Below are 18,478 nucleotides of genomic sequence, written 5' to 3'. Positions count from 1 at the left end.
GTAAAATAAAACAGAACAATGGTGCTTATCCCTCTGACCTGTTATACTATCTAAGAACTCCTTCAGCAGTACTGGGATGTCATCTAAAGGAAGCATATACCGTTATACAGGTATAAAGTTAGGTGGCGATCAGAAGACGACTTGTAATAGTAATAGTAATCTCCTTCCACCATGCAAGTCCTGAGAATGGAGCCCAGGTCATGAGGCTGGCTGGCGACTGCCTTCACTCGCACCCTCTCAGTGCCTAAGACAGATATGTCATACATGTAACTCACTGACAATCACCACACAGTCCTGTGCCATTTTCTGCATGCATTAATGTAACTGTTAAATTACAGGAACTCTGTTCATCCTGTGCTACTGCTCATTTTATTACTATTATTTTATAAGGCAGAGTCTCATGTAGCCCAGGTTAACCTCAAACTTGCTATGTAGCTGAAGATCCCCTTGATCTTCTGATTCTCCTGCCTCTACCCCCCAAGTGCTTCCATTTTTGTCTTTAAGTTAATTACCTTTACAGAACAAACACTCCAGTCTACAGCAGTACACTGATATTATTTCTTTGATTTTCAGAAAAATGTTACCACATTTTAATTAAAACTAAAAAAAAATCTGTATGTATCTTGTTAGCTGAAAAACACTATAGTAAAAGTTCTTACCGACTCCTTGAACATACACTCCCAACGTAACTATGATACAACTAACATACAAGCTCTGTCCTCACCAAACCCTACACAGTCAGGTCAGCTCACATCCATGTCTTCAGGTATCTAAGGTAAATAGCAAGAAAGCCAAGAAACTGCAGCCACAGCTCCCTCTCTCCAGCGCAACTTTTTTCCTGCTACGGCTGAAAACCCAAAAGCATGCGTTCAACTTTTTATCAACACCGTTTAAGTGTTTCGTGGCAGGACCTCTTAAAAGAGCTGCAGGATTTTGCAGCTAAAGTAGAGTCAGGAAGCCTCTCTTAGATGAGAGCGCTTGCTTGCCTCTGGCAAGCAGAGCAGACCCAAGAAATTGCTGCTACCAAGAAAACATGCTTTACTCTATTCTTTCCCAAGCTTTCTCAGACTTTCTGTGGACTAAGTTATCCACGTCTGGGTGCCATTCTGTAGGCGTTAAGTCACAAACAATCCCACACCAGTTTGGAATTAGATTATTAGAGAGGTTATTTATTTTAAGGGGGAAAAACTTACAGATCACCGTCCCAGACAACAACAGCCCTCTGCGCAATCAGGAATGGAGCCTACTCGACGGGAGCGGAGCGAGTGCAGAGGGAAGTGGCCGCTTTTTTAAAGGGAGAGAGACCACGCCCCAGTGGGCTGGTATCTCAGCGGCTATTGGCTGAAGGAGCGGAAGGAGCTCCCGCAACACCTCCCCCTTTTGTTTAAGTAAGAGAGTTCTAAACCTACTATGAAATTATATACAATAAGTACAAATATCCTATTCTAACTAGGATTAAAGACGTGGGCCACCACCACCTAGCTTCATTAGCAATCCATATACAAGTGTGATGCTACTATGTCAAGCATCCATTTTTTAGATTTCAAGTAAAAGGAATAAATAAAATATTATTTGTTATTATTGTCCAGTTATCTTGATATATGTGGCATACAAAGTCACCACAAACATCATTTTGGAAGTGAACAACAGAAAACATAAAACTTATTTGTTGCTCCTATTGTAGACTTTATGGTTCTCCTCTGAAGATTCTAGAGAACACATATAAAAAGCCCTTCTTATAGACCTGGATTCTTACCACAAAAGTGTTAGGTGTGCTACAGGTAATGTGTTCCAGCTGGAGTGTAGCTCAGCTGCTGCACTGCTGCCCAGCATGTACGAGGCTCTAAGCTGCATCCTTACTCATCACCACGGAGGACTGGGCATCGTGGTACGCCTGTCTGCAAGGCCAGCACTCAGGCCACCATGGCTACACAGAGAATTCCAAACTATCCTGGGCCGAGACAAGGCAAGTGCTCTAGAATATAAATCACCGCCACATTTATGCCTGTAATCCCAGCATTTAGGAGGTAGGGATGGAAAAGTCACTGCAAATTCAAAGCCAGTCGGAGAAATAGCCTGTCTCAAAACAAGTAAAGGACTTTCAGGTCCAGAACAATTTGTAGGAGCTGGTTCTCTCCTACCTTGTGGGTTCTAAGGGTGAACACAGGTTGTCCTGCCTGAAGGCAGTGCCCTTATCTACATGCTAGTCCCTGAATGTTACTTTTATAATAAGAACTTTTCAGTTTGTACTCAATTACAGAACTAATAGTTTGAATTTTAGATTAACTAATACTTAGAAGTTTATGTATATACTATAACATATATATATATATATTTTATACTATATATACTATATATGTTATATATAAATATAGCATATTTATATACTAGAGAATGGTGCTGGCTAGTTCTATGTCAATTAAACACAAGCCAGAGTCATTTGGGAAGAAGAAACATCAACTCATCAATTATTGATTGATGGGGCAGAGTTATCCTCATTGTGGGTGGTGTCCACCCCTGAGAAGGTGGTCCTGGAGCATCTAAGAAAGCAGGCTGAGCAAGCCATGAGGAGCAAGCCAGTAAGCAGCATTCCCCCATGGCCTGTGCCACCAGCTCCTGCCTCCAAGTTCCTGTCTTGAGTTGCTGCCCTGACTTCCCTAGATAATGGACTATGATGTTGTAGTATGAACTAAAATAAACCCTTTCCTGCCTAAGCTGCTATTGGTCATGGCGTCTTGTCACACAATAGAAACCCTAAGACAAAAATGTTTTCCTAGTTGGGATGGTGATGTTTATCTGTAATCCCCTCAGAATATGCTGCAGTCAATACCGGTTACTACACAAGAGATGAGACTTTAACATTAGTGCCCTAACCACACGCTAGGTCTAAGTTTTCGTGACGCTAAAAAGCCAGGACAAACACATACCAATTCTAATGGTAGCTTTTCCTTTCCGACTGCTTCCTAGGACGATCGTTCTCCTTTTCTGCTTAGTAGTTTTGGGCGGCTCCTTCACTGAGGGGGACGTTATCCACTGGTACTAGAAGAGAGAGTCAGGAGACATCAGACACAAGTCACAAGAGGACTCCACTTTAACTGGACATGAGGAAGATATTCTACACTAATAAAGTTTTGTAATTTTCAGTTCTCAGATTCCAAATTAATTAATGATACAATATTTAACAAAACAGAAAAGCCACCTGATCTGGAGGCAGCTGTGCTCACCACTATGCCACCAATGTTCCAAAGCCACTTGATTTTACTTCAGATAGCAGAAAAGGACCGTGACACTTTACTAGAAACAGAAGAAACTTGTAATTACAGAGAAATTCTTTTCAAAGGACTGAAACGAGTTATACCTCTGACTTAGCACTCCTTCCATTCTGGAGGACCTTTCTGATCACCGCTTTCATCACAGAGTGATCTAAAGTGAAAGGAAAGGAGACGGTTCAGGTGTTTTCCAGTGACCAAGTGCACCCATGAGAAAAGAAGCCCACTCGCCACTGCTTTCCCATAAATCTAAAGCACACACTCACCTCTGCTTCTGAGCATTCCTGTCCCTCACTAACTTAGTTCACTGTAACACTTTGCCTACATCCACCAGCACTTAATGTCTGAAGTGGCTTTGGAAACCTCTGCACAGAAAACCAAGGGCTGTACTAAAGACAACTAATATAGTCAAACCGAAGTCATAAATGTCCTCAAAGATGATCCTCTCCAGCTTCCCTTTCTCAGTAAAAGGTGGCACCACCTTGTCAAGGACATCTGAAAACAGCTATTTCCTTCATAGCCAACACCTAATCTATCTGCAAATCTTCTCGCTCCCTGTTTCAACTTTCTGTCACCATGAGCCAACCACAATCCCTGTCTTGGATTTCTCTGCTAGGCTCCTATCTACTCCCCTTCCTTCTCCCTGGCCCCACTACTATCCTCCACACCAAGGCCCCTGACTGAAATACTATTCAGAGTATGCCCTTTTCTATCTCTACTCCTCGTAGGGCTGTCAGCTCACTTAGAACAGCCATGCCCTTATCTTTGCACCGAAGACCTACAGTATAAGTCCCTGAGCCATCTGAGCACACGGCACATCAGGTTCTCCCTCAGGTTTCCTTCTTTTTCTTTCTTAAAGGTTCATTTACTAATTATTCGTATGTTTGTCTGTCTGCTTGTTTGTGTATGCAGGTGGCCATGGAGGCCAGAAGAAGGCATTGGATCTCTTGGAACTGGAGTTACAGTGTTATGAGCAGCTTGACATGGGAGCTGGGAACCAAACTTTGGTCATCGGCAACTTCAGTAAGTGCTCTTACTAAAGCCATCTCTACAGCCACGGCCTTGCTTATTCTAATACTTTTAATACATAAAATAAAATAATTTACAGATCAATTTTCCTCAAATCATCCATCCATCCATGTAACACGAATTCTAATTGTTCTTAATAATAAAATCACGGAGTCAGTTATCGGGGGTAAAATCTGAAGTAACAGAGTTCTTACCTCTACCAATGCTCAGACCAAAGGGGCCATCCTGTCCTCAGACTGCCTGCTTAGACTGCAGCCTTAGATTGACTATTAACATCTAGAGGAACAAGGCCTCTCCCCTTGAAGACCTGACAGAGCACATCATGCCCTGCATGCCTGTGTAAAGGGGGGCAGTAATACCCTGCCTCTTTAAACAGGGAAACTTCACATACTTCACTCTTCCTCCTCTCTCCCTCTCTCTTCATCCCTCTGTCTCTCTCTCTTCTCTTTCACCGCGCCTGCCCCCAACGGCCAGTCTCTTCCCTTCCCCTTCTCTCAATAAACTCCTCACCTAAGCTCTGTCTGTATAGCGTATTTGTCCCCCACCTGCCGCCAAGGTACCTTTCACGCAGAATCACAACACTGACTGTTGCTCAGACTGCTGCCTCAGACTGCACTGAGCTCCTGTCTCCTCCCACCTTATATTCTTCCCTCCACCCAGACATATCGCTCCTGTCTCCACCTCCCTAGTGCTGGGATTAAAGGTGTGGGATCCCAAGTTCTGGGATCACCTCTGTGTGAGCTCTGTTTCTCTTTTAGACTGAATCAATTTCTGTGTAGCCCAAGGTGGCCTTGAACTAACAGAGATCCCTCTGCCTCTGTCTTCCAAGTCCTGAAATTAAAGGTTTGTGCCACCACTGCCGAGCCTCTATGGCTAACTAGTGGCTTAGCTCTGCACTCCGACCTTTAGGCAAGCTTTATTTATCTGTTAAAACACAAACAAAATATCACTACACATCCCGCCGTCTTGTACCTATACAATGACTGCATCCTTGTTCTGCAACGCACCTCCCTCAGAGCATCCACATCAGGTTCTTCTCTTCACTCAGCCAGCCACTTAAGCATCAGTTCCCCATCTGTCTTCTTAAACTCTCTTTGCATTTCCTAGTATTCAAAATTCCTTATCTACTTACACATTTACATTTGAACTCCCTTACTGATGGAGAGCAAGACTTTGTCTAGCTGGTACACTGTAATATGCTTAGTATCTGAACCAATGTTGAGACACATACAAAAATCAAAATTTCTTTACAAATTAGCAAACAAATGAAATGTTCTTCCCAAGAATTCAGAGACTCACGGGATGTGAGGACAGTGCTTTTGACAGGATCAGTTTTATTATCTAGGCTCACTTAGAATAAGTAGCCACCAAAACAATTGTGAAATACAACTCATTTAAAACAATGCATTATCTGCTAAAAGCACAAAATTACAAAACTAGAAAATAAATATGTTAAGCTTAAAAAACTTTCAATATGCAAATTCATTTTGTTAGAGCATTTGCTAATTTTAAAGAGATGACCTACCGATAAGTGGGTTTTTTCTTATATCCAGAACGACCAGGGTTCTGTTGGTTTCTAGGGCTTCCAGCAGAGCCTTGGCTCCTTCACTGGTGAGGCCGCACTGTTGCAGGTCAAGAGCTTTGGATGAGAGACAACGGGTCACTTGCCGACTGCACACGGTCTAACACACACACAGTTCTCATTCATGCTTAGGACATTCCTGAACAAGACTACTCACAGCAGATTCTAAATCTTGGGCATTTAAAAAAAAGAAAAAGAAAGAAAATCAGAAAAGCATATGAAAACATATAATTAAAAAAACTCTTCTATGATATGCTACAGTGATGTTACCTCACCCCTACATAAAAACAAAAAAAAAAAACAAAAAAACAAAAAAACCCCTCCCTACAACATGAGAGAAAATATCACCCAGTGAGAATCATTTCATAATTAGCAAGGATGGCAGTGGAAGTGTAAACACTGCACTTAATTCCTGGACTCATAATCCTGAATTCCAAAGGAATCTCAGAAAACCACACCTTTAAAAAGAGAGGGGCTGGAGAGATGGTTAAGAGTATTGCTGCTCACTGGACGGTGAGCACACCTTTAATCCCAGCAGAGGCAGGCAGATTTCCGTGAGTTCGAGGCCATTCGAGGCCAGCCTGGTATACAGAGCTAGTTCCATGACAGCTAGGGCTGTTACACAGAAAAACCTTGTCGCAAAAAAACAAAGAAAAAGAGAGAAAAGAAAAAAGGGTATTGCTGCTCTTCCAGAGGACCAAGGTTCCATTCCCAACACACACAAGCAGTTCACAACTGTCTGCAACTCCAGCCCCTGGAGATCCAGTGCTCTTTTCTGGCCTCTGTGGGCGGTAGGTATGGCTGTGGTACACAGACAAAGCACCACATACAATAAATAAAAAGAAAGAGTTCCTGCCTTGACTTCCCTCTACAAAGGAGGTAAGCTATAAGGTGGGAAAACACCTTTCCTTCCCAAGTTGTTTTGGTAAATGTGGTGGTTTAAACAAGAATAGCCCCCATAGGCTCATATATCTGAATGCTTAGTCATCAGGGAGTGGAACTGTTCAGAAGAATTAGGAGGTGTAGCCTTGTTGGGTGAAGCGTGTCACTAGGGGTGGACTGTGAGGATTTAAAAGCCCATTCCAGGCCCAGTGTCTCTCTCTACCCCTGCTGCCTGCAGATCAGGATGGAGAACTCTCAACTACTTCTTCAGCATCACGTCTGCCTGTGTGCTGCCATGCTCCCCCACCCCCAATGCTGACAATGCACTAAGCCTCTGAACCCATAAGCCACCCCCAACTAAATGTTTCTTTTGTAAGAGTGGCCTTGGTCATGGTGTCTCTTCACAGCAACAGTGACTAAGATAGTGAGTCTTTTATCACAGCAACAAAAAGCAGAGTAAACTAAGAAAAAGGAAGAAAGGCAGCCTTGCACAAGCAGGAGAGAGCTGACTCTAAAACTGGTCTGTTGGTGCCTGACCCAGAACTTTCCAGGCCCCAGAACTAGCAGAAATAAACTCTGCAGTTTAAAATACCAGTTCAGAGCGCCCCATAATAGCCCAAACTAACACCCTCGACACAGAAGATAAAACCAACTAACCAAACAATTAATTTCACTAAGAACATCAAATGAACCACAGCAATGAAACCTGGGGCAGCCAGGATGGCTCAGCAAGTAAAGCACCTGCTGACAAGTGGACCCCTCAGGTCTCATCCTTGGAACCCACATGGTGGAAAAAGAGAACTAACTTCGGCAAGTTGTCCTCTGACCTCCACATGTGCACCGTGGCTGGGCATGTACTTGGAACTACATCCTAAGTAAATAATATGGTTTGTTTTAGTTGTGTGGGTTTTTTTTTTTTTTTAAATAGCAGCCAGCACTCAGGAGGCAGAGACAGGTAGATACCTGGGAATTTGAGGGCAGTCTGTTATACACAGCAAGCTCCAAGTTAGCCAGGGCTACCTAGTGAGACTTTGTCTAAAATAAACACTCCACACAGATACATATCATCTATTATATACTAGATCACACACACACTCCCACACACACCTGTAAACAAAGACAGTAGGGTTAGAAAACAGCAAGTTTGCTATAACTATTACTATAATCTCTAGGTGGACAAACACATCTATTTTTTTAAAGGCTGAAAATATGCCTAAATGAACAGCAGTTACTTCTGGTTATTTTGATTACAGGCAACACCGTTTTCTGTGGAGAATATATGTGGCTTTAGATTAAAAGTACAATAAAAGCTACTAGAGGACTTTCAATTTCTGAAGCACATCTAACTTACCTCTAAGCCACAAATCCTCACTAAGAGAGTCCGCAAAAGCACTTGCACCCTGGTCACCAACTAGTGTGTTGCAGTTCAGCGTGATGCGCCGTAACCCAGCCATGCCATCAAAATCGGGTCTCCTGTAGCGAAGACTCTCAGCCCAGGTTTCTTCATGCCTTCTCATGGTCTGGTACTTCAAAGATAACAGTAGGGAGTCAGGTGCTGGAAGGAAATAGGAAACCTAAAGGGAAACCAGCCAGGGCGGATTGCATGCACCACACCCCCTAAGTACAAATACGCCGGCAGTCTGCCCTTAGACGGTCCCAGCACAGGGTTCCAGTTGTGAGAACAGCCAACGGGTGGCTGATACTCAACAGTTATGTAAACTGACAATTTACTAAACTCTCAAAAATTTTATTTTCCTTTTCTGCCACATTAAAGAACTAGTTTAACACTGCTACCCTTCTAAACTCTATTCTGTCCTCTTGGGGCTTCCAATACAATTTAAGCCCTTAACGTGTCTCATGGTTATTCATAGGCTACATAAAACTATAAAAATATCTTACGTATGTTTTATGTACACAGTAACAACAGGACCATGTGTGCACATGCATGGTGATGGGGATTAAATCCAAGCCTCCGACACGCCCAGCAAAATGCTCTACTGCTGAACAGCCAGGTCAACAGGTACAAGGTTCAGATGATAAAAAGATACATTCGGAAGCTGCAACATCATCTTTTAACCCAATGGCTCTTGGGTACTTCTTAGGGCACACATACTATCTTTAGAGTCCTAGAATAAGCAAGGAGAGTCTGACAGGCATTAGGAAAAAATGGTTTGATTTTTAGTCACAGTTGTAGCCTTTAAGACTATAACCAATTCTCTATATTCACCAGGTGAATTTTGTCAATATGGGCCATTGATGTTAAAAGAAAAAATGCCTCCCTGCTTGAACACCAAAAGAGCAAAGTATCTGTGACATGACACTAAAAGGAGTCATGTTAATGCCATTTTCCTATTAAGAATAACCCATAAAAGCATGGAGCCACAGCAGACACTACTGAGCACACGAGACCCTCAGAGTGAACTGTGACTTTACAGAGGTGAAGCAACTCATGCATGTTCACACGATACTAAATGAGTCAGAGCTTTCCTTTAGGCCATCTTGCTTCAGCATCCACATACTTAGTTAGGCTAGTGGTTAGGTAGGGCTAAAATCTGAGCTACTCAGTAGGTTGAGGCAGGTACATCACAGGTCCAGTGAGGGCTAAAGAGTGAGTTCAAGGCCAGTCTAGGCAACTTAATGAGAGCCAGTCTCAAAATAAAGTCAAAAAATGCTGGGATGTACTTCAGTGGTAGAGCACTTGCCTGAAGTATAAGATCTCAGTTCAATGCCCAGCATAAAAACAAATATCATTCCCCCAAAACCAAAACAACAACAAAAACCTTACAAAATTCAATCATTACACCAGAAAACAGAATGCATACTCTTGATCACTATTTATCACAGGGGTCTAAAAGTAAAGGTCTAAAAGTAAACATTCCCAGCTCCGTGGGTCTCAAACCAACTACTCTACTCTCCTGATCTAAGGCAGAAGTAGCCAGCTACCATGCAGACAACTAGACAGGGCTGTGTTCCTTAGCATCCTTACTTGCAAAAACTATGTGATGGGCTAGATTCATTCCATAGTCCTTAGTTCTAGTCTTTATCCTTGCTACCAAACTACACAAACAAGCCAGCCAAGGTGACATACACCTCTAATCTAGCACCCAGGAGGCTGAAGGAAGGGGACTAAAGCAAGCTCCTGGCCAGCATGGACAGCACAAGCCCAACCTGGCTAGACCACATAGCAACCCCCACTAGACCCAAACAAGCAAGCAAACAACAACAAAAAAAGCCTACAAAAAAAGCTTCATATCAAATTGTTAAGTAACTTTAGTCCTAATAGTAGCTATAAGAACTATAAAGAATGTATGCACTGTTTCTTATTAGTTTATAAATTACAGTAGTTAGAGTGACATCAATGATTGGAAACTGTAATAGTATAAAGTTTCTTTGGAGGCTACAACATCTTCAACAATTAAAATAACAAAGGAGTATTATTTATAAAATATTGTACTGCAGCACAAACAATAAAAACGCAGAGACAGATATGGGGGTTCAACTCGAAAACCAGAAAAGCAAAGCAGCCAAGCCACTAGAGAAATCTTACCTCTGCTAAGGCTGGGCAACCACAGACTAAGCAGATTAAGCAGCCTAAGAAGACTAAGCCTTCCTCTCCTCCCATTTTATAATCCTTCTAGTCCTGGAATTAAAGGCATGACTCCCTAGTACTGGAATTAAAAGTGTAAGCTGCTACCACCTGGATTTATTTCTACATTGATCTTGTGTAGCCCAGGGTAGCCTTAAACTCACAGAGACCCATCTGCCTCTATCTCCCAAGTCCTGGGATTAAAGGTGTGTGCCACCACTGCCTGACTTTTAGTGGCTTAGATTTGCCCTTCTGATCTTTAGGCAAGCTTTATTTATTAAAATATAAATCAAACTCACTATATTTCCCCTTTTATTTTTAAAATAAAAAAGAAGTCTATAACTAATATAAGAAAAACTATATATAGTAAGTACAATAACTATATACAATATATACAGGCAATAAATACATCAACAATGTCTAGTCCATTTGTATTTGATAAATTCAGAAAAAATATTCCATATCTATCCTATCTTGGTAAGTCCAAAGATACTTTGGACTTACCAAGATAGGATACTTTCTATCATAACTTGCTTTCTGCAGAGGTAAACAAAGAACACTAGTCTTCATCTCCCTCAGAGACCCAAGAAGGAAATAATATTAACTGAGTAAGCAGAGAGTGTAATCAAGCAACTTCCAAAAAATGAGAGAAATGACAGAAACAGCTGGCTGCCTGAACAGTCACCCAAAGTTCCTCTGCAACACTGGGGCATATCAGACTTTTCTGTGAAGCAGGATCGTCTAAAGGTCTGTCCTTCCTTGTCTTGACAATGTTTGGCAGTCACTTTCTTTTGTGTCCTACTTGCCCAACTAGAACAGCATACTGTCAGCAATAGAGACAAGGGCATTTTCTGGCCCAGTGGTTTACTTTTGCCACAAAGAAAGCTAAATCCATGTGGAGTTTCTTTGATGTCCATTATCTTCTCTGAAGTAGATTGATGCTGCCAGGAGCAGGCATGTCTCATTGTCATAAAAAAAAAAAAAAAAAAAAAAAAAGAGTCTATGTTACTAAAACATCGTAAATGCCATATTCTGTAGATCTCTGAAGTGTTTGAAGATGACCTGTCTATCTAAAATATCTCTGCTTGCCCTTGAAAACATACCTACTGTAACTACAAGTTCAATTGTAATAGGTGACTAATTACTAACCTGCATTTCCATATTATTCTAAACAGTTGGTAATAATAACTTTCAAAGACTAGAAATTTGCATTACATTGTTAAATGAGCTATACAGGTACAATACCTTGAACAAGATTAGAAATGTATGTACAGTATGTTCTAATAAAAATCTCAATTTATATCAATATACAAAATTTGTATGTAATATATAAAAGTCCAATCTAATGCAAAATATTTAAAACTAGTAGTTGCTTTTTAAAAGTATATTCAATAATCTACCTTTTTATCTTATCTATATTCTCCCCCTTTTCAGAGTCAATTCAATAATCTACCCTTTTATCCTATTGTATCTATAGCCCCCCCCCTTTTTTTGTCTAAAATAAAAAAAAAAAAAAAAAAACCCACGTTGGGCACCCTTTTAGATGGAAGTCCCACAGTCATTCAGTGCCAAATAAACACAGAGAGGCTTTTATTAATTATAAACTGTTTGGCCTAGTGCTCAGGCTTATTACCAACTATCTGTTACTAATGTGGGATTCCCCTCTGCATGTTGTGAATATGTTTTATTACTATTGGTTAATAAAGAATCTGCTTTGGGCCTATGGCAGGGTAGAGTATGTCAAGGCAGGAATTCCTAGCAGAAATGAAGGAGAAAAGAAGGCAGAGTCAGAGAGAGATCATATAGCTGCCGAAGGAGATAGACACCCCAGAACCTTACCGGTAAACCACGAGCCTTGTGGTAAAATATAAAATAATAGGAATGGGTTAATTTAAGATTAAGAAGATTAATTTTAGCTAATAAGAAGTCTAAGATAATAGGCCAAGTAGTGTTTTAATTAATAGTTTCTGTGTGATTATTTTGGGTCTGCTCAGCTGGGAACAAACGAGCAGCCTCTGCTAACATCTTACAACTGAGATTAACCCATACTTCTCATCTACGTTTAGCCATGTGGCTTGGTACTTTTTCTCAATAAGGTATTCTCATCTTGCTTCTTCTGCTTCTGAATGACAAATGCATCTCTCCTTTCCTATTCCCAGAATTCTCCTAGTCTGGTTGTCCTGCCTAAACTTCCTGCCTAACTACTGGCCAATCAGTGCTTTATTAAACCAATATGAGTGATAGATCTTTACATGTACAAGAACATTATCCCATAGTATTATACTTAAAAGTCTTATTTCTAAGATTAAATGAGTATCTTTTAAGTGTCAGAATGCCAAGCTAAACAACACTTTACATATCATGCAATGAAACTAAAACTACAATCTCTGTGTGGATAAGAAAAAGAAAAAAATCACTACAATCCCATACCAAGGTATCGATGTGCTTCAACACATTAGCCATTCAAGGCTGAATGTACAGTCACCTTTAAGATCTTGGCCATATGATCAGCTCCTTGCCATGTCAGATTACATCCTGTGAAGTTGACGGTCTTGAGAGTGACAGAATTCTTTATGCCTTGACAAATAACTAAAGGGAAAAAACGACATACAAGTAAGACCAAGAGCCTATCAATTTGGTCAATCTTGGTTTATTCACGATCTTCAGTCTATGCTAGTTTAGACACGTGTTCCTAAAATCATTTTACAACTCTCCCAGACACTAACAGACTGGCTGCAATTTATCAATAACAAAGCACTGATCTATATTACAGCAAAGGCTTAATTCTACTAACCTGCCAAAACTGAAGACTACTGATATACAGACACTACAATCATATTATAAAGCTGAGCATAGTGGCACATGCCTTTAATTCCAGTACTTGGGAAGCAGAGGCAGGTGGATCTGAGTTTGAGGTTAGCCTGGTCTATATAATGAATTCCAGGCCTTGTCTCAAAAATAAATAAATAAATAAACTGGGGCTGGAGAGATGGCTCAGTGGTTAAGAGCACTGGCTGTTCTTCTAGGATTCCTGAGTTCAATTCCCAACAACCACATGGTGACTCACAACCATCTAAACTGAGACCTGATGCCCTCTTACGGCATGCAGGCACACATACAGACAGAATATTGTAAGCAAATAAATAAAACTTAAAAAACAAAAAAACTAAAACAAACAATTGCATTACAGCTGTTTTACTTGGAGGTGGTCATGACTTTCAATTCTATTTACCCTACTATTGCCTCCTCACAACAGTTTTTGATTTTTTTGAGACAGGGTTTCTCTGTGTAGCCCAGGCTGTCCTGGAACTTGCCTTATAGACCTGGCTGGCAGAGATCTGCCTACCTCTACCTCCCAAGTGCTAGGCACTACCTTGCTCAGCTCCCACAAATATTTCTTAAGGAAAATCATAAACTACGAGCAAACACAGACAACAGAATACAAAAGACGACAAAAATGCCTGTTTTATGGCATTTCACAACCTTAAATAAAGTTCAGACAGTCTTAGGCATGATAAGCTTTCCTGGCAGAAGTGAGAACAGATCAGAATCTGAGCAGGCATAGGAGGCAGCTTAGGATGAAGGAGCTCAAAAGGTAGACAGAGGTCATCACACAGCACACAGCAAACATGACAACTGCAGTTAAGTGGCATGACTCACTTTCTAAACCTCCATCTCCAATTGGACAATTGGCAAGAGACAGGTGCACCAAAGATGTCGATTTACTCAATCCCTTAATAGAGGAAAAAAATAAAATATGAATTGAGTATTTTCCCACCAAAATCAGTAATCAAATGTCTGCAGGTCACATGAACAAGGCTTACCTTTGTTAGACTAGCCAGATCTCTCTCTCTCAGAGTCAGCCCATTCAGCTCCAGATTTCTGAGCACACTGGATGTGCTTAAGCAGCCTTTCAGAGCCTTACACAACTGGAAGCTCACATCCTTGGATCTTATCGCAGGAACACGATTTCTGCAAGCTCTGTGTGTATCAGAACCTAAGACAAATTCATTGTAAGATCAGTGATGTCAACCACACAATTTTAGTATTAAACTCTTCAGTGCTAAGGTACAGAAATGAACCATGCCCTTAAAGAGGAAATTCAAAACCACATGAGATACAGAAACATAAACGGTGCATAGTATGGTTTCTCATGGAGGCAAAGAATTTGCACCTAAGGGATGTCTAAAAAAAAAACCTCAATTTGTATATAGAATAAAGAGGGAGTGGGAGAGAACTGTGCAAAGGGACCCAAGCCTGACACCTGCTGGAAAGTATAAATACTGCAGGTGTGAGAGCTAGACCCTTCAGGATAGAAAAATGAGGGAAATTTACAGCCTAAGGCAAGTTGGCTTTTACAACACTAGTGAGGACCAAGGCTGCCACTGGCTTAGAGAATGGTTAGAAAAACATGCCCCACTGTTGGGTCAATTACACAAAGGGAACCAGGGAGAGGCACCTAAACCCCACAGATTAGAAAAAGACCCCTCCCAGCAGGCTTTGGCTAGAGTGCAGCTCATATTCCAGTGCCTTTGTAAAGGACACACTGCAGCCAGTAGGTACTGGATCTGTGTGAGTGAGGTCGGCTACACAGAGGGAAACCGAGTCCAGGAACAGCAAAGCCAGTCAGGAGCTTCTTCAACAGCACAGACTGACACAACTGAGAGATAAACAAGTGGCATCTAAAAAGTTAAAATCTACAGCCTAGACCCACTGCACACAAGACTGGAAAAGCTGCAAAGGATGTCTGAAGGGAAACGGTCCAGACAGTCTCCTTATATTCAACATAGAATAGTGGGCAAGATTAGGTATGCCTGCCTCAATTTTACGATACCACTCGTCTTTCCTTTAATTTGGGTTATTACAATGGTAATCAAAGGATTCCTCAGAAGTACCATGCTGTCCTTGAAGAAGGATCACAAACGGTGTTATCTCAGACCTGGAAAAGGGCCAGGCTTCTCCACACCTCCCCTTTCAGTGGGTAACCTGCAGACACCTGACATGCGCAACGCACTTTAGTCCTAAGAATTCTCGACAGGCTTGTTTCACTGCTTTTCAGATGTGTGAGTATTAAGAGCTTAAAATATGAAATTCAAACTCTATGTTACCACTAACACCTTACATGATACTATTCTTTAAAAAAAAATGGGGCTGAGATGACCAAATGGATAAAAGCGCAAGCAAGGAAAATGTGTGAGGACCCAAATCTGCACCACCTGCAAGGGAAAAGCCAGTAATCCCTGGGAAGCGACAAGAGATGGTCCCAGGGGCAAACTAGCTAGCCAGACAATGGAAGCAGCAAGTCCCCTGAGTTCAGAAAACAAAAACAACCCTGTCTCAGTACATAAATTGGAAAGCAATAAAGATATCCAATGTCAATTTCTAGCCTCCATGCACATGAGAACATGTGTCTAGATACAAAAACATACACACGTAAGCACACACATGCCACATACATATACATACACAAAATTATTTGCAAATCTAAAAATAAAAGAGTATGTGAAAAACTGTTAAAAATAAAAGAGTATGTGAAAAGCTGCTGTGAGGCCGGCCCAACAGTGAAGGGCATTTGCTGTACAATCTGGAGGTCTGGAGTTTGAGATCCCAGTACCCACGGAAGCTAGACCTCAGGGCAGGGCTTGTAACTCCAGTTTGGCAAGGGGTGGAGAAAAGTGGACGGTTAGGGTTTGCTGGTTTCTAGCCAAGCCAAGTCCAAGAGAGACACTCAAAATAATGGGTGGAAAGTGAACAGAGTATACCCAACACCTCTTCTGCTTTTTCTGTGTGCATATGTGGCGATACTAAGATTCACAAATACTTTAAGAAAAAAATTAGTACAGACCCATATACAAAGGATGATAAAACTTTTTGGCTTCTGGGCAAGTGTTCATGAATGACCACTGAAGCACCAGAAAGGCTAAATAACAGTCAGTCCCTTGGGCTGGATAGATGGCTCGGCCTTAGACTAACTGCTGTTCTTGCAAAGGATACAAGTTCGATTCCCAGCACCCATATGGAGGCTCACAATCATGTGTAATTCTACTTCCAGTAATCCAATGCCTTTTCCGGACTCCGCAGACACATACATGCATGAAAGCAGCACACTCATACAAAATTTCCTAAAAATCGTAAAACACATCCCTGAAGGGTTTTTGGTTTGTTTTGTTATACATTTTTCTTTCCATTTTTTTTTAACTCTCTTCTTTTTCCGTATTAGGCTTACAATGAAGAGATTGTAAATTTAAAACCCTAAAGCAAAGAAGACGGGGGGGGGGAGGGGGGACAAAAGCATTAATGGTTAAGTCATTAAATTATCCTGCATATTCCCCTCGGGGAACATAGTTGGTAATCCTCGCTGCGATAAGGGCCAATCTCGAGCCCTATTATTGTTTCTTTAGCTACTACTCTCCCAGCCAACTGCCTGAAAAGGAGGCGGCGGCAAAAACTCCTTTGTGGATGGGTGAGGCCGGCTTCGCAGGCTCCGTTGCACCGGACTCCCTCCGAACCCTCGCATCTCACGGCTGCAGACCTGTCTCCCCGAGCCACGGCTGGAAGGAACTCTTGATGGCCACCAGCGGCAAGTCGCGGTTCACCCTGAGCGTGCTGAGCAGCGGCGCCCAGTCCACCACGCGCAGCCGGTCGGCATTGAAGTCCAGCACGCCGTCCCGCAGGCAGGAGCGCACGGCGGGCAGCGGCACCGAGTCCTGCAGCGCGCACAGGTACTCGTAGTGCGAGAAGAAGTCAGCCGCGCTATCGCGCCGCAGCTTCACCGAGTCGATCATGACACCGCCGCGGCCCGGGAGACACCACCAGCCGCCCCGCGCCTCCTCCCGCCGACCCCCGGGCGGTTGGCGCCCGCTCCGCCCGCTCCGCCCGCTCTGCGCGCCACAGCCGCCGTTCCAGCCACCCGCGAACTCCCGCGGGCGGCGCGCGCACACCGCGCTGTGCGTCGGCGCGCTTACTGTGCGTCAGAGCGCAGGTCACGCCCACCGGGGTGTGCGTCATCGTCTGTGCGACCCTCCGGCAGAGATGCAGTGAAGACGCAATAACTGTGGGTACCACAAATGAGTTGCGGATGGCGTGATGCATCTGAGAACGGGGGTTTGGCCTCGAGGAGATTCTTAGAAGCACTCCACTGCTTATGCTTCGCCACCGGGAGAATTCACAAGAGAAATTTCCCAACTCCGTATGCAAACCAGAAGACTTCCGTCGTTTCTTCTCAACTTTGGGTTAGACAAAACTGGAGTTTAGCTTAGTATTTTCCATTGATACTGGTTTTCAATGTTAGTTCTGTAAATGTACTTGAAGGTGACTTCTGTATCACAGGGAGACCATTTAATGATTTTGTAGAGTTGGTAATGTTCAGCCTTGTAACTATTGAAAGTGAATTTAGAATTCACTCAGCCGTGGTTAAGTTCAGAGTTATGCCTAGCATTGCCATGTTATTTAATTGTACATTAAAATAAATAACTTTGGGTAATAAATTCAACAGTTTGTTTAAGTCCTTTTAAGGATTTATTTATGGGTATGTGCCTGTATGCTGTCTGTGTCCAAGCGCCCTAAGAGGCCAGAAGACGGCATCAGATTCCCCCAGAGCTGGTGTTCCAGGTGGTGGTGAACTGTCCAGTGTGGGTGCTGTGAACCAGACTCAGGGACTCTGGAAGAAAAGCAAGTGAACTTAAGGGCTGAGCTGTCTCTCCAGCCCCCATTTCCATTACTTTTAAAAAAGATTTTTTTAAAAAAAAATGTTCATATTCTATGTCTGTATGCTTGTGTGAATGTATGCTATGTGTGCGCAAGTGGTTGGGGAGGCGAGAAGAGGGAGTCCAGTTCCCTGGAGCTGGAGTTATAGGTAGTTTGTGGATGTGCTGGGAATGGAACCCGGGTCCTCTGGAAAAGCAGTAAGTGCTCTTAAGTGCTAAACCATTTCTCTGGAACATTTTTAAACAAGATGATAAATTGTTGAGGTTTGAGCATGATTTGCTGTTTATAGGCAAGAGGTGACTGGCTAAATGTTCTGTATTTGTAAACTCTTGTGTCCATGTTCATTTCTTTAAAACTCAATGTTGTCGGGTTTTTGTAGTGCCTTTTCAATTGTATTTTAATAAATAAAGCTTACCTGTAGAT

General features: G+C 42.3%; 1 protein-coding gene across 2 annotated transcripts in view; it reads right to left on the bottom strand.

Annotated features, from left to right (window-relative positions):
- The window catches only part of Cep78 (centrosomal protein 78), a 35,995-nt gene extending 18,751 nt beyond the window's left edge, over positions 1–17,244 (bottom strand). For both annotated transcript variants that reach the window (XM_057778893.1, XM_057778894.1), the window contains exons 1-8: positions 16,881–17,244; positions 14,173–14,345; positions 14,009–14,081; positions 12,834–12,937; positions 8,114–8,288; positions 5,824–5,937; positions 3,359–3,423; positions 2,928–3,039 (exon numbers count right to left, since the gene is read on the bottom strand). In XM_057778893.1, the coding sequence (XP_057634876.1) occupies positions 2,928–3,039; positions 3,359–3,423; positions 5,824–5,937; positions 8,114–8,288; positions 12,834–12,937; positions 14,009–14,081; positions 14,173–14,345; positions 16,881–17,133 (1,069 nt within the window). In that variant the 5' untranslated portion in view covers positions 17,134–17,244. The remainder of the gene's footprint in view (positions 1–2,927; positions 3,040–3,358; positions 3,424–5,823; positions 5,938–8,113; positions 8,289–12,833; positions 12,938–14,008; positions 14,082–14,172; positions 14,346–16,880) is intronic.
- Positions 17,245–18,478: the final 1,234 nt, after the last annotated feature.

The sequence above is a fragment of the Chionomys nivalis genome, chromosome 8, assembly GCF_950005125.1.
Source record: "Chionomys nivalis chromosome 8, mChiNiv1.1, whole genome shotgun sequence".
Lineage (NCBI taxonomy): Eukaryota > Metazoa > Chordata > Mammalia > Rodentia > Cricetidae > Chionomys > Chionomys nivalis.
This window is presented reverse-complemented; position numbering and strand designations above follow the sequence as displayed.